This window comes from Brachionichthys hirsutus, chromosome 8 (assembly GCF_040956055.1).
Source record: "Brachionichthys hirsutus isolate HB-005 chromosome 8, CSIRO-AGI_Bhir_v1, whole genome shotgun sequence".
Taxonomy (NCBI): domain Eukaryota; kingdom Metazoa; phylum Chordata; class Actinopteri; order Lophiiformes; family Brachionichthyidae; genus Brachionichthys; species Brachionichthys hirsutus.
The window spans coordinates 1,814,224-1,829,618 of NC_090904.1; the positions used below are offsets into that span (position 1 = coordinate 1,814,224).

Genomic DNA, 15,395 nt, shown 5'->3' on the forward strand with positions numbered 1-15,395 from the left:
AAAGAAAACAGTCAGGAAGTTATCGCGCTTGTTTTCCACCGATTCAAACGCGGATGTTTGAGAGAAGGAAGGCTCCTTCCTGCGCACGGCAACACGCACTGTTTTTGGGGTAATATGTACAACTTAGTGTCAATCCTATGAACGCTCAGGCAGTTCATCCGGAGAAATAACATTAAGGCTCATCTAAAAACAGTCTTTGCAGAATTTTGGATCATTCAGACTTGCTGTCTCGCTAAAGGCTGTAAAATATGTCTTTAATGGCACTTCCATGGTCCGGTGGACAGTCCTTTATAAAACCACGACTCCTATGTCTACATAGAACTGGATGTACGGCAAGCGATGGCGTGACGTCCACGCTGACTCAAACGCACCACGGCCGTTCAAGCCACAAACGGCGGCAGCATCGGTACAAAATGAAGCCACGGTGCTCCGGAAGGCTTTTCCTAAAAGCAGGCCCGACACGAGGCGAGGAAGGGGTGGGTGAAGACGAGAGAGTTCGTGTGTGTCCACCACACGGGCAGCGTCAATCTGTGAACCAGACAACAAACAAAACTACGATCTACTCTATGAAAAGCTCAAGTCGACTACTTCAAAGATAAACTGGTGAAAATAAGGCAAATTTCAAGTGACAGAGAAAGACAAAAAGGGAAAACGCGTAACTTTCTCCAAACGAGAAATCGCTGACGGAGAATCGAACCCGGGTGACGACGGCAGCGTTGAAAGCAGAAAGAGAAAAACACGCACTGCCCCCCTTCAGCGTCGAACCGGTTCAATCTCAGGGATCGTGTTCGTCTTCTACTCGATTCCACTCTTTGCTTTAGCTAAAAATATCGTTTCATTTAGTAACTGCATTTTTCTTTGTACACATAATCAAACTGCTCGGATCTAAAACGTGTTCACTTCGTCCCTTCAAGACGAGACGAGACTAAAGATACCTGAACTTTTGCTACAACAAAAAACCGCTTAAAACCACTTCTCATGGACGCGCACGGAGGAACACGGAACACGGAACACGGGACACGGAACACGGGACACGGAGCGCGGGACCGGCGGGACGCGTTGCTTCGATGGCTCCTGAACCACGCGGCTAAAAAATTCCTACGGATCATTTTAGGGAGCCAAATATTTACCGTGTTGGGTGAAGATCCATTCCATTCGTGTCTTTACAGACTATAGCATTAAATAACTTACTCTGTATAAATGTTTGCTTCAATTATCTAGAAAAACTCTAAAAAATAGACCTATAATTCAAATATAAATAGAATTAATTGATTGTCTTGTTGTTCGCTGATGGAATAATGTTTGAAAGTTCTAAACATGAATTTGAGTCGACTACGAACTGCGTCATCATCATCATCATCATCATCATCTGTGCAGCAGGAAGTAGCTTTAAACGGTTTGTTTTACGAGGACGCCACACATCAGTCCAGCAAAGTGTTTGTAACGGTTTAAATCTGTACATATTGTTGCCCCCACTGCTGCAAACAGAATGTCATACAACACACATCAGGAAATAAAAATAGAAGTTTGCATATTTTACAAAAAAAAAAAAAAACTCTTGCTTGAATCACCCTGAAATGTCCAGAATGCTATTTTAAAAAATAAAATAAGAATTTACTATAATACGTGCACAAAAATAATTTTCTGGGACTCTTCCTCATCTCCTAATTTCTTTTTTTTTCTTGGTTTTTCTTTTGACTTCTTGTTTTCTTCCTTTTTCAGTAATCAAAATGGATCTTCTGTGATGAAAATCCCACAAACTTTGGTTGATCAACTCTTGAGGATGTGAGCAGAAAAGTCCAATAATATGAGTGCTGTCCTTTTTCTTTAAAAAAAAAAAAAAAAAAAAAAAATCTGCAGGCATACCACACACACACACACACACACACACACACACGCACACACATGTTCCTTTTAGTTATCCATGTTCAAGTCCGGGTGCTTGGTGATGGGTTGGAGCACTGGTCTCTGGCCCCGCCCTACTGGGAGCTGGGACACACACACACACACACACACACACACACACACACACACACTTTTGTGTCACTTGCTAACAGAGACAGGCAGACAAACCAGCACGGGCAAAAAAACATGACCTTCATGGAGGAGAAGGATAAAGTAAATGGATGCGTGTTAAAAGTAGAAAACGAATCTATAAATCTTCTGTATTTTAATGTGTATTAGACAAACACACCCGTGTAATACGGAGCCATTGTGCTAATAATAAAAGCATCACTGTGCGAGTCTACCAGACATTGATCCGCTTCCATTCTTTGCAACATGGACGACTCTTACCTTAGTTTCACTTGGCGTGTTGGTATGAGTAGGTTGTGTGTTCTGAGGGCGTTTCCATGGTGACCTGTTGCTGTTGACCACTGTTCTCCTAGAAAAACCGACAGTGTCCGCATGTTAAACATTATTGTTAAAAATTAATGTCCCGCTGCTGTCCTAAAATCAAAGACAATGCAACACGCCTGAGGGGACGAGCCCGACGGGACGTGAACAGGAGCGATCCGTTAACTGAGGTCAAACAAGTTTATGCACGGCATCAATATCCAATCAAAAATCAATGTCCCAGTGATTGGTTTATCTGTAGACCCGATCAGTTGTTCAAAAAGCGTGTTGACACACAAATGCCCCACAGACATAATGCCAGGTGTGAACAGCTGATCCGAGGAAAGACCAGGTTCTAACAGGCCGCACACACTGCAGGGCGTATTTACTAAATTGATCTTTATTTAACGGGTAGTTTATCGCCGACGGTCTATTCCGCTCCGCCCCCCTGAATTCGTCCAATCACGGCCTGACTTCCTGCCTTTTCCCCCCCGTCTTTTCCACGCTACTTATTCTGGTCTTGTTGTTTTGAGCCGATCCAGCTGAAGTGTTCTCTTCCTTATTTGTAGTTCAGTGTTTGATCCAGCCTTGAGCCGGGCGTGGGCAGCTGCCCTAAATGCTTCTTCCACTCCTTAAATCATCCACAAACATGAACCGGCAGGGAGAGAGCAGCAGCTTGTCATCTGGTATTTGTTTTTATTAGTCATCCGCTCCCTACCTCTGCGACACTGGAGGGAGGCACTGGGGTGAACTGGGGGATGTAAGTCCCCTGCATAGCTGTGTTGGCCGGAATATACTGCAAAAACAAACAGAGTAATGTTTGACGTGGATAAATGAAGTCATGAATGTTTTTCCTCTCACTCATTATGTGTGTGTGTGTGTGTGTGTGTGTGTGCGTGGTACTGACTGTGCCCGTACTGCCCAGGGACAGATGGCTTAGCTGCTGGGCGAGAGGTCCCATCATGGAGGTGGGCTGGATGGACATAGCGTGATCCATTGTTGGGGTAAGAACTGTACCCTGCAAAGGCATAAAAACACACAAACAACAGAGTCTGAATCACAAAAATAATTCAAATAGAGCCAAACACAAAAAAGAAGCTGCATGCGCTACATCCAGGTGAGGGGTTTGTGGCTCCCCGATCCACCCGAGGGGGGCATTAAGTCCAGCGTAAATGAGGCATCGCGAGCGTCTGTGAATACTCACAGCTGGCTGCATGAGGTATGACTGATGGTGCATCCAGGACGGGCTGTGTACCTTTAGAACAAGAGGCACATGAGGTGAACTCATTTGTGTAATAATATTGCATTATCATATTAATACTTCTACTAAACGAGGGCTTTGGCACAAAACTGAATATGGAAAATGAAAGTGTAGATTTTTGGATTGCATTCTGACCTGGTAGGAGGAGACTGGAGAATGCATGTAAGGAGAGAGGGACGTCTGGGCGATCATTCTGTTTGGGGCCAGGCTGTAGGGTGAGGAGTAGAAGCTGGGGGGGGGAGACGACGTGAACCATGTCAACAACTCCTGTTTAAATTGGTTGTTCCTGCTCCGCCCCAGTAGAGGGCAGCACCTCCCCAAGGTTTGCACATGACACTGCTTATCCTGGACGGTTGGGATTGTTACCCTCGCCGAAGAGGAGGCGAGGGTATTGCAATTGGGTGCGTTTGTTTGTCTGTCTGTTTGTTTGTCTGTCCGAGCGCATAACTCAAAAACTAGTAACCCAATCGACTTTCAATTTTTACACAAGCAAGGTTCTGTCCGTGGCTCGGTCCTCCCCGAGAATGGCATTCTAGAATTATTTTACATCTGGAATTGTGCCTCTGCTGTAAACTGCCACTTTAAGAGGGAGGGACACGAATGGCATGATGGGAAAAAGAGTCCAGAAGGAGTCTTGTAGTACGTTCCGGAGCAGCAAGCTAGAGCAGGTTTGGCGCCTCTGATCCGGAAGCCCTGTTTACTGTCTCACAAGATCCAATAGTCTTTTGGAGACGAGGGTCTGCAATCTCTGATTGTCCTTTTCTAGTTCTCATTTGGTTCCACTCACCCATTTTGTAAGGCTGTGGGGTCATACGTGAGCGTCATTCCTCCCTGTGAAAACAACACACGGGATTCAGAAGCAGTGAGGTCATCCAAAGAGACGACGCCGTCTGTGGAGAAACACGCAGCTAAACGTCGTCACGCGTTTTGTGTTCGCCCCCAGAGGGACATGCGACCGATAAAAGATTCATGTCGAGGATCACGAGTCTCACCGCATCTCCGTCTCGAGCCCAGGGCCTTCCATTCTGGAGGTACTTCCCCTGGTTCTGCCTCTTCTTCTGGCCTCCGTCTGCAAACTTACATAATAAGGGCTCTGTGGGCACTGTGAAAGCAGCACATGAAAAAAAGAAAGTGAATCTATTGATCACATCAGGGAACAGAAAACACGGCGCTCTGGAGCCAACAACAGCAATATCAGGTTTCCCTTGCGCAAAGCAAACATTCCACGCACCGGGCACTCCCGGTGGAGTCTTGATGAATTTGCCGTTGAAATGCTGAATGATGGCCTCGCACTTCTCTGTGGTCTCCATTCTGAAATGCAGACTTTAGCGTTAGAACCACGCCGGCACACAGGAAACCTTTTATTTCTTGCACAGAATGCACTCAGACATTGTACGCGGGTGGCGTTCGTCCATTTGTTCCGGGCGCTGCGGCCCTCACCTAGCGAATCCCACGCCGCGGCTGGTCCCGTTAGCATCTCGTAGGATGCGTGTGGAAATGACCTGCCCGAAGGACTTGAGCATGCCCTCCAGCTCTTGCTCATCCATAGACACCGGCAGGTTGGAGATGTAGAGGTTGGTGGGGTCCTGCTCTTGTTGCTGTGGCGATAATGGACACAAGAATCAGACATAATTCTCTCTGTTTCATTGAACAGGTGAAATCATTTCTATCATTTATTGTTTTTACTGAGTCCAAAGTATTTCCACTTGATTATTGAAAAATATATGACACTTGTTTTTCTGAATTTGTGTGCGCAAATGGGAAATCTTTTTCACGCAGCATAAATTTTCATTTAATGTGAGCCGTCTTTCCATCAACACCTGCAATCGGCACAAAGTCTTGCGTGCGCCGTGTCGAACGCCATGTTGAGAGAGGACTGGTGAGCATAAAAAGCTTTTTAGCGGTGGCAGGAAACTAAAAACCTTAGTAGTTTGTCATCTATTCCCTCAATTAAGGCTGTCAGGCAATCGAAATTCTCTTTTAAGCACAAATTCTATTTGCACTGCGTGATTACACTAGTTTTACTGCTGCTAATACACATCTGCGTATCCACTCCTGCTGCTGCTGTTTTGTGATGTGTCTGCACTTGTATGTTTTTTGTATTTTGTCATTGCTGTTACATGTAGCACGACTTCACCGAGAAAAAAATCCTAGTCTGTGAACCCTCACTGGCAATAAACACCTTCTGATTCTGATTCTGAAATATTCTGATACGCGGAAATAAACATTTGTCGGCAAAGGTGGAGTCACATTTTGTCTAATTAAAAGTCGCTGACAGCTGCAAGTCGGTTAAAGAGAAGTCGTTCAGACATTGGCACTAGCCTGAAAGTGAAACCCTGTGTAACTGCAGAAGCAGACAGGAAGCTGGGCAAGAAGTTAAAGAGTACAGAGAGCAACAGGAGCCTTGGCAACCCAGAGAAAAGAGGCTGGGCTAAAAGGAGCGGAAGGGAAAACAGCGAGGGAAGAGGCAGGGTGGGAGAAACCAGCCGCTCGAAAGCCTGATATTTTGTACAGAACGGAGGAGCAGACGAGATAGGAGGTGGAGGGAGTCTTGAGTCGTTTGGCAAACGAAAGAGGAAGACAGAAAAGACCAAACGGGAAACGGGATGAATGAGCACCTGCTGATTAACAGCCCCCTCTTTTCCAGAATTTGTTAGGATCAGATAATTCTGCCACCCCCAATGACGAGACGGCCCTCAAAAGAGCGAGTGCGCATTCTGCCGTTGCGCTTTAAAGCAATAGTTTGAACCTCATTACATGACTCTGTGGCCTAATCGAGCCCAGAATTAGAACTAGTGATGATCAGTTTGATGGTTGTTCAAGAAAAAACTACAGTTAACATTTGATGGGTTATTGCACGGGATATAAGCCCCCCCCCCCCCCCCCCCGAGTTTCCACACAGTTTCAAAGTAATCCTTCTAGTATTGACAAAAACGGATCAAAACTTCTCATCTGGGAAAAATCCGGACTCTGATCCTTGATCTGGATTCACCTTCTTCTCTCCCGTTAGAAGTTTAATCAAAACCCGGCCGGTAGTTTTTATGTAATCCTAATCGCTGGTGGAAACATAAGCAGAAGAGCGTTTCAACCGTACATGAAAGAAACGGGTAGAAGCACATAAAAAATTAAAATTATCACAAATCTGAAGAAAACTTTCCCATCCAAGCGGGAAAGACAAGCAGGATCCAGATGTTCATGTTGGCCCAGAGCGTTCTGACAGGGAACATTCGCTAGCATCAGGCTACCTGGTGGAGCGGGAACCCGTGATCGTCCCAAGGTGCATCAATACCACTATTATTTAACAAAGTGCATGATGGATGTCAATAAAAGAGTTCAAGCTTGAATGACAAAAGGAACGAAAACAGCCATTTCCATCTTTCTTGTTAAATGATTCCTTTCGTAGCGGAAACAGGATCCCGCTTCACATTCAAACACTCTCCCTCTGCCGTGGATATCGAGAGGCCGTGGATCCAGCCCAGACACACGGGTGCATTCCATTTGCGTGTCAGGCTCGAGGTGAAGCCTCGTCTGCCGGGGTGTGTCTGTTTGCCTGTTTGCCTGTTTGCGCGTCGAGCAGCATGCGTTGCAGCAGGGAGGTAATGAGGACTGAGAAAGGATCTATTTTTAAACTTTGCCACAGTTCCACTGCCCCTCCACACGTGGCTCCTCTGGGCCGGGGTGGCCCGTTCAGGGGACCAATCGTGCTCGGAGGAAAAGAAGGGCAAGGCGTGGCCTCTCTCTGCCTCAGATTTCCAGCTGCAGGTGTTTCTTACCCGACTCTGAAGCAGCTGCGTATATTTGGGTTTTACGGTCGGCAATCGACGCCCTTGTCTGAGCATATGTTGTCTTCATAAGTCTCGTCTTGGTGTCCAGTTCCGCTCGTTAGGTACTGAGATACTCGGGATCGTGTGGCACTCGGTGGACTTGGGCTCGGGGGGTTTAGTTGCACCGGACCGGTTCAGGTCAGCTGGAAGCTTGGCTCGGTTACAGCCGTCCAAGGCCCGGGCTGAGGGAGACCCCGGTGTTACATTACAGTGATATTTGGGTGCAGTTAAAGCGGGGGGGGGGGGGGGCAGGGACAATGGGGTAGGGTGTATTAAGACCTGGCGTCAACCACCGGGCCTGGGCCCAGACGGCAGACAATGCCAGCCCATTGTGCCCGTCTCATTGACAGCGGGTGTAGAGGCCACCCCCCCTCCTGGGTTCCCCTCAAAGGGGAGCCGGAGAGCCAGAGGGATCAGCTTAATGTCCCGACAAGAGTGGCTTTGACTGCAGACGCTCGCACAAAGAGCTGAGAACAAGCTCGACAACGGGAGCAGGACGGCAACAAGCGCAAGCGTGGAGACGAGGGCGGGGGGGGCACTGAGCCGGGTGACGGAGGAAGAGGAGGCAATGAGGATGAAAACGAAGGTAGTGAAGGATGAACAAAGCAAGGAGAAGTTTAGTTAATGAAGTAAAACGGGGACACGCCTCCCGATAAAGGACGGGACGCTTCACGGCGGCGGTCGACGGGACGATAGATTGATGCACTGGTCGGGTGACTGGTGACTGGTCTTATGTAACGGAGGTGATGAAGGGCCGGCTGGGTTCTTACCTTGGCCATCTGAGCCTGGACCCCACTGGACTTCAGGGCGGTAACGGCTTTCTGTGCCGCTGCAGGACTGTCAAAGTCCACAAAGCCGTAGCCTGTAAAAACAGATTGAAGTCACTATCCTGTTATTAAAACCAAATACGTTCGGACAATCAGGGAAAACCGTGAGGTTCAGGCGTGTGGGCTCAACATGAAGCTGTAGCAAAGAGGCTCTTAGCCCAGTTTAGCGTGCTAATCTAGGCTAAAAGTCATTTTGCGTAACAATTTAGCAGGAAACCAGCCAGGCTGACGCTGCACAAAGACTTTTGTACAGGCTAAACAAATGAGATGTTTATTTATGAGCTTTAGAGGTGCTATGAGGTAAAGAAGACTTTTGTTAACCTTTGGACTAATTCGGGTTTATTGTTTACCCCCCGTTTCCAGAATAATCCAAGCTAAACTAACCATCTCCCGGCTGTAGCTTCATATTTCAGGCACAGAAGAGGCACATTTAGCATCTAATTCTGCAGGGAAGGTTCAATTTTATCTCCCGAAATGTTGAAACACATCCAATGAGGGGGGGGGGGGGGGGTATTTGCACAACACAGCTCACCTTTACATTTATCGGTGGTTTTATCCAAGATGGCCTTTGTCGAGACAATCTTACCGTAACTGTGGAGGCAAAAAAGCAGAACTTATGACAGACCCACATGAAAGGGGTGCCGACAAATCAAAAGGACACTTCATCCGTCTCCGCTGGGGTTAGGAGGAGACATTCGCTTCAGGCGTGTCTGCATCACAAACACAAACACACACCTTTCATGATGCACCTGGGCTATTTGCTATATTCAAATAAAGCCCGATAACATTGAAAGCCATGAAATGTAAATGCGGTTTTCTATGTTAACATTTTTCCTAACGTCATTCTGGATCAGATCCAGGTGAAATTCGGTAATAATATAGAGCCCCCCCCCCTACATGACTGTGTGACAGAGCTGCCCCGTCTGGCGAGGGTGGCTGGCCTTCGTCTGTTTGGGCGACATGGCGTCTGGGCGGAATATACAATGTAACCCGACGCTTCGACCCTCAGTTCGCTCTCCTTCCCACTCCACCCCTCTCTGCCCCCCTCTCTGTTTTTCCACCCATTCCTCCCAGCGAGTCGCTGGGTCCTACGGTCCAACCTGGTTCCAGCAGGCGTTGCCCAACAATGACTCAAAAGCGACTCGGCGGTCACATCCTGTGTCGCGACACCGTGACGCAGAACGTTGTGGCCTCGTCTCCCCCCACATTCCTAAAATGCATATTCAACGACAGCCCAAGCATCTTCCTTAGGAACGCAAAAACATTCATCTCCATGCAGAAATCACTGCTCTATTGTCAGTCACGAAAGAAAAGCAGATCTTTGAACATTGACATTTTTTTTTTTGCATAAATTATGCTGATAGTTTGCTGTAATTTGGTCAAATGGGTTAGGCTTAGGGTCATCTTTAGAATCGGTAAATAAATTCCCTGTTTGTGGTTTCTCCCTTCTTTTTTTTTTTTGGAACAACCCCAAATTAAGACTTTGAATATAAATGGTTTGAAATGATCTTGTCCAAACAAGAATCGGGACAGGAAACTGCCTGGCAGTCAGCCATTACTTCCTGGTACCGGTACTCTTTCCCTGGACCCTGAAGCTGGCAGATTGCAAATACAGAGAAGCTCTGTGATTAGGGAAAAGTGGAAACTGAGTCTTGTTTAGTACTGAAAGAGAAAAACCACAATCATGAGAAGGTTTACTTATGACATTTTGTTTTTGGTTTTTTTGTTAATTTGCTCAAAACCCTGGCAACCCCTGAAACATTGACTGGATTTGACCGCATCACATTCTGGAACCGGATACAAATTTGTCTCGTGCCGTGACGGTTCTGTCGATAATCCAATCCAGTTCTATGGAGATAACATCACAGGACTGAGGAGAACAAAGGTCTGCCTGATGGTCCCCTTACGTCGGCCGCCCTGCGGCTTCCCACCTCACCGTGGGGGCCAAAGGGAATTAAAAAGCGGCTCTGACCCATATATGATCTTTCCCAGCAGGCCATGCTGCTCTTTCCCCTCTTATTTAAGTTTCCCCTTCAAGTGTAGCTCTACCTAAAGACCTGTCTCTGCTTCTCTACCACCCCACAATGGCTTCTCTGTGCACCCCCTGCTGTCACTCCAGTGTTCCTCTCCTTCATATCCCAGCCCCAGATGTCAGGCTTTTCTTTTCTTGCTCCATGTATCAGCAGTAACAGTTAATAAGGAGGCTTTTTAACCTTTGTTAAAGTGGAGAGCGACGGGCAACAAATAATTGGGAGAGGGGCTGCGCTGTTAACACAATGAAACGGGGGGGGGGGGGGGTTAGTTAGTGTCAGCGTTTGTTCAGGGAGGCGTGCTGTTACCGGGAACGACCTGTAGAAACGGTCAAAGCTCACAAATAACATCTGTGACGTACAGCGTAGCTCAAACGCACAGCAGCTCAACGTTTGGTGACCGTTTCACAAAATTCTATCCATCTATCTGTGTGTGTGTGTGTGTGTGTGTGTGTGTGCGTGCGTGTGCGTGTGCGTGTGAGAGACAGCATCTCTGGTTGTCTAGGTGTGTGTCAGTCTTAGCTCGTGGCTGTTGGAGCTTCATAAAAAGCCAAAGGTTACATCAGGACATGAGGAGGCAGCAGGCTGTGCCCCTCTCCGGCCCCTTCTCTCCTTCTCTGCCCCCCCCCCATCTGGATTCTTTTTTCCCTTACTCCTTCCCCTCTACGCTGCCACCATTTCTCAAGACAATTTCTCAGGCTCAGGGCATTGTCAAGAATCAAACTGCGGTTATACAACTTCCTCACTCACAAAACACATTTCCTTCCTTCTTTCCTTCCTTCCTTCCTTCCTTCCTTCCTTCCTGACAAAAGAGATCTCTTCCACCAAATGGAACGGATCAAACGTCACCATGTAGAGAAAACCTGTTCCAGTTCAGGCAGAACATTTGTTCAGACTTTCATCTGATTGAATTTGACTTTGAGTTTACATGTCTAAATTAAATAACTTTTATTATGTGTTTGTTTTGCGTACTATTTACACTTTTATGTGTCATCTGTTGTTTAGATACACATAGTTGCATATTATAGCTGTAAGCATGTAAATGGACATTTACCTGGTTCGTAGGAACTGATTAATCAGGTTTCCATTATTTATTATGGGAAATATAGCTTTGGTTTTCGACCAGCATTAAGGGACAAATTACGTTGGACAGCCGAGGTTCCACTGTATTTTATTTTTTTGCTACCTGCCTGGTTTACACAGAATTTCCTGACATTTTAATTTAGGGTTTGAAGTTATGTAATGTAAAACAAACTTATTTATTCAACCTTTATTTAATCAGGTAAGTCATTAAGACCGAATTCTCATTTACACTGCTAATACTTAAGGAACTTCTTAAAATAATAGTTTGGCAGTTTAATTTTTGCTTTTAATGAATCTGCAGGCAAAAAAGGTCATTAGCTTAGTTTAGCTTAGCAAACAGGAAGGAAGCGAAATTCCTCTTACGATCGCCTCCAGTGCGTTTAATCAACGCTTTGCATCTGTATCCAGAGATCACACACAAAGAAATATAGAACTTGAGTTTTTTGGTGAGAACGTTGATGTATACTGTCTCATCTCTCTCTTGGCGAATCAAAACTTGGAGAGATATCTTGCACGAAATCCATCGCCACTCTCGCAACATCATGAATTGGCTAACAGTTAGCCAATTCATGATGCTGCGGGAGATAGCCGCTAACTGAACGTGAAAACATGAAACAAACATGACATAACGTGTTGCCGATTTTGTCATGAGTCTGAAGGAAACGTAGATTTTGGCCAATGTCTTCATAAATGAGACAATAAACACACGAAAAGTTTAAAAAATGACTCACGGCTGGCAGAGTTTGACCAGGTCTTGGTCTGTGGTCCCCGGATGGAGGCCGCGAATATACAGATTCGTTTTACTTAGCTGATCCCCTCCCGCGCCGCTGCTGTTGCTACTACTGTTGGTGTTGGGACTAGGGGGCGCCATCTGGTGGCCGGAGGACACATAGGCCTGCTGCAACGAGAGAGAGAGAAACGTCGCATTACTTTACTGCGTATGAACACGCAACAGAATCACAGGCTTCAAAACACTTCAGAGTTTCAAGCGGCAGCGAATACTGGAGACATGAGTAAAAAAAAAAAAAAAAATCAGATGTTGATAGTAATCCTGGCAGGGACAGACGATAACGTAGGCGCTGTGAAAAATGATATCATACAGGCTTCATGTCAACACTCACCAATACTGCTTTCTGGGGGGGGGCTCTTGGCTGCCTATTCCATATAGGGAAAAGGGGCCTCTTATGCTTTCTCCATGTTGGGTAACTTCCTTTTTACTTTTGGAACCACAAACACAATCTTGCGGTGCATATCAAGCCAAACTCTAACATTCAGTTCATCTGATGAGGAAGAATCAAGTCATAGACTATATGTGAACTGCTTTCTATACTTCGTGCTGCCTTCTCACCTTACCGCTGTATTATAAAAGCAGATACTTCTAAATAAATGGCTGCCATCTGCTTAAAGCTTGCTTTTCCACCCATACCAGACCTGCAGAAAGCTCGCACTCAGAGCCCTTCAAAGGTTTTCCTCTCATGTAAAGTCTGAAGTTAACAGCGATCGTGATCTCGAGACAGTCAGCATTTCATACAAGTCTAATAAGTTTACCAAAACAAACCAGGAACAAAGAGATCTGGAAAAGTGAATAAGCACAGCAGGACTTCATTCAAATGGGGAATACATGGCAAGAGACCTGTGTCATGATCTCAAATGTTCCTCCTTGCTGGAGTTGGACTTCTTTACTTCAAGTGTCTCAGAATACTAGCTTCAAACTATGGAAGTCATTTAGCCCATGACTCACCACCAGGAATCTGAAGACATTATGCAACAAGCAGTGCATCTCTGGGACCGTAAACCTCCTTAGAGAACTCAAACAAAAGGTTGCGCAAACCAGGAAAATGAATATTTTCATTGGGATAAATGTGGTTTCATTATCAAAAAGCATGCAAAGGAAAATAAATACTCTCTTACCATGAATAAATCTACTGCCGTTTTTTTTTTTTTTCAATTAAGGATCAAGCAATCAAAAAACAACCAACACTCGAGAGTAGACGAGGTTCACCAGAGCTGGCAAATGTTTGGTGTGACTTCAGTCTGCTCAGCTTCACAGCGAAGTCTTTTTAATCTGCTGTTCCATATGAAGGAATAAGAACAAATATGCCTTTTGACAGGGCTGGAGTCTGGAGAGTGTCGCTTCGGGAGCCGAATGGACAGAGGCGACAAATGGACAATGGGCTAATTTCAGGAGAAAAGAGAGGGTCACTGAGCAATGGCGTTTAGGAAAACCCCAGCAGGAAGCCACGGTCTCACCAGAACCACCAGCAACATCAAGAAATGTCATCAAATAGATGCCATCCAGTCCCTCGGATCGCTATCTGGCCCAGCAGCAACAGAATCGTCTCTCAGAAACAGAACGAACTTCTCTCACACTGAAGAAACCGGAAAGGTCTGTTGTGTTTGTTCATTTACTTAAGACTATAAGACCGACTCACACCCACCCCAAAGTAAAGCAGAGGATCGATGCGCATGCTCGTAGACGTCTGCTATTAAGCATACAGAAACTGCAAGAAGTAAGCAAACTACGTATTTACACAACAAGCAACAAGCCGCAAGTTCAAAACACGTTCCTTTGTAAACTTCTCTGAGAAAGTAGAGCATTTGTTGACAAATTATTGAATTAAAATGTATAATCATGTGCTGCGATGGACTGGCGGCTTGTCCAGGGTGTACCCCGCCTCTCATCCCACTTTTAATTTCAGATTACTAACTAGTTTATCTGATGCAGGAATATTTTAAGACTAAAACTAAGGATTCAAAATGAAGAACCGTTCGTTGAAGCTGCCAGAAAATTGTCTTCTCAGTCCATCAGAGCTTTCGTTTTAAGTGTTGTCATAAAATACACGAGGAACGATTTCCTTTGTTTAATGGATAAATCCTTTATTCCACTTTAAACACTCCTGTATCTCTTTAAAAGCCCCTAAACCACTGGTTTATGTCCGTGGGCTTCCCCAGCCGACCCCAGTTTGACCCGTAGAACAGCATGGATTTCCAGTCTGCTGGGAGCCCACCTGCCCTCCGTGTCCCGCCTCCCTGCTTCAGACAGGACGGCCCGACCAGCTGATTAAATGACACGCTGGAGCGCTGATTTACCGCCTGGCTGAATGAGGATGCGGCTTCCAGCTTGTCTTGAGTTACTCGGGGCCGCCGCTTTGCACCATCTCCACTTTGGGACCAATGAGTCATTGGAGAAATCCTTTCACTTCTGTAGCATCACCACGTTTGTTTTATTCTTAAAATAAATCATGAGGAACAAATTATATGAACAAAAAAAATAATGTATTTAGCCATTTATTTGGTGAATATTTTTGAGTAATTTGATTTTCCACATGACATTTACAAATTGTGAAAAATGTTACAACCCGAAACAAAATACAGTTTTATGTCCTCCAATAAACACTCTAAAGTTGAATTTCAAAGTATTTCAATAAGTGCCCTATAAAGGGTTAAGTGATCATTTGTCCTCCTGAAACAGGACGTTTAGCATGTGTAGAGCGTAAACGATGGCGTCCGAGGTTCAGGTGAGGCCTGGGTGGCGACTGAGCAGTAAAGCAGGAAATCCTCTGAGCTGCTCCCGATCTTAACACACGGCCATTTGAACGAGGCGCTCCGCATTCCAACCAGGTGACAGGGGCACCAAACTCACGCCCAGACTCGTCCCTGGATCCTTCCTTTGCGTCTCCCACCCTTCCCTTCTTCCTCTTCTCTTTTCATCTGGCTCAGTTAGTCTTCAAACTGTCTGCCCCTTAATATCGACAATCTCGAACTCATGCAAATGCACATGCATGCATGGCTTTCAAGCTGGAGCTGGGGGGGGGGGGGGGTGCATGGAAGCGGATACCCACAAACACCGGCCCCCTCGCTCAGCCAGAGATCTAACGACATGTGAAGACTACCGAGCGTCTGGCATCGCTGCACGGCTCGGCGTCAGATTTCACCGAGGACTCTCTTCCTCTACCTGTTCACCTTACCTGGGTCACACGGACGGCGTTGAAGTCGGGTCTGTTGAAAACGTTCGTTTGCTATATTAAGAGATAGA

At 46.0% G+C, this 15,395-nt stretch overlaps 1 protein-coding gene across 1 annotated transcript; it reads right to left on the reverse strand.

Moving 5' to 3' along the window:
* Positions 1–1,866: 1,866 nt before the first annotated feature.
* Positions 1,867–15,173, reverse strand: LOC137898208 (RNA-binding motif, single-stranded-interacting protein 2-like). Its single transcript, XM_068742218.1, has 14 exons — positions 15,165–15,173; positions 12,091–12,230; positions 8,779–8,837; positions 8,190–8,281; positions 5,036–5,193; positions 4,827–4,906; positions 4,591–4,697; positions 4,383–4,426; positions 3,731–3,824; positions 3,539–3,589; positions 3,242–3,352; positions 3,053–3,130; positions 2,296–2,383; positions 1,867–1,989 (listed from the first exon to the last, which is right to left on the reverse strand). The coding sequence occupies exons 2-13, from the start codon at positions 12,228–12,230 to the stop codon at positions 2,303–2,305; spliced, it is 1,095 nt and encodes a 364-aa protein (XP_068598319.1). The 5' UTR covers positions 15,165–15,173; the 3' UTR covers positions 1,867–1,989; positions 2,296–2,302.
* Between the last annotated feature and the right edge of the window lie 222 nt (positions 15,174–15,395).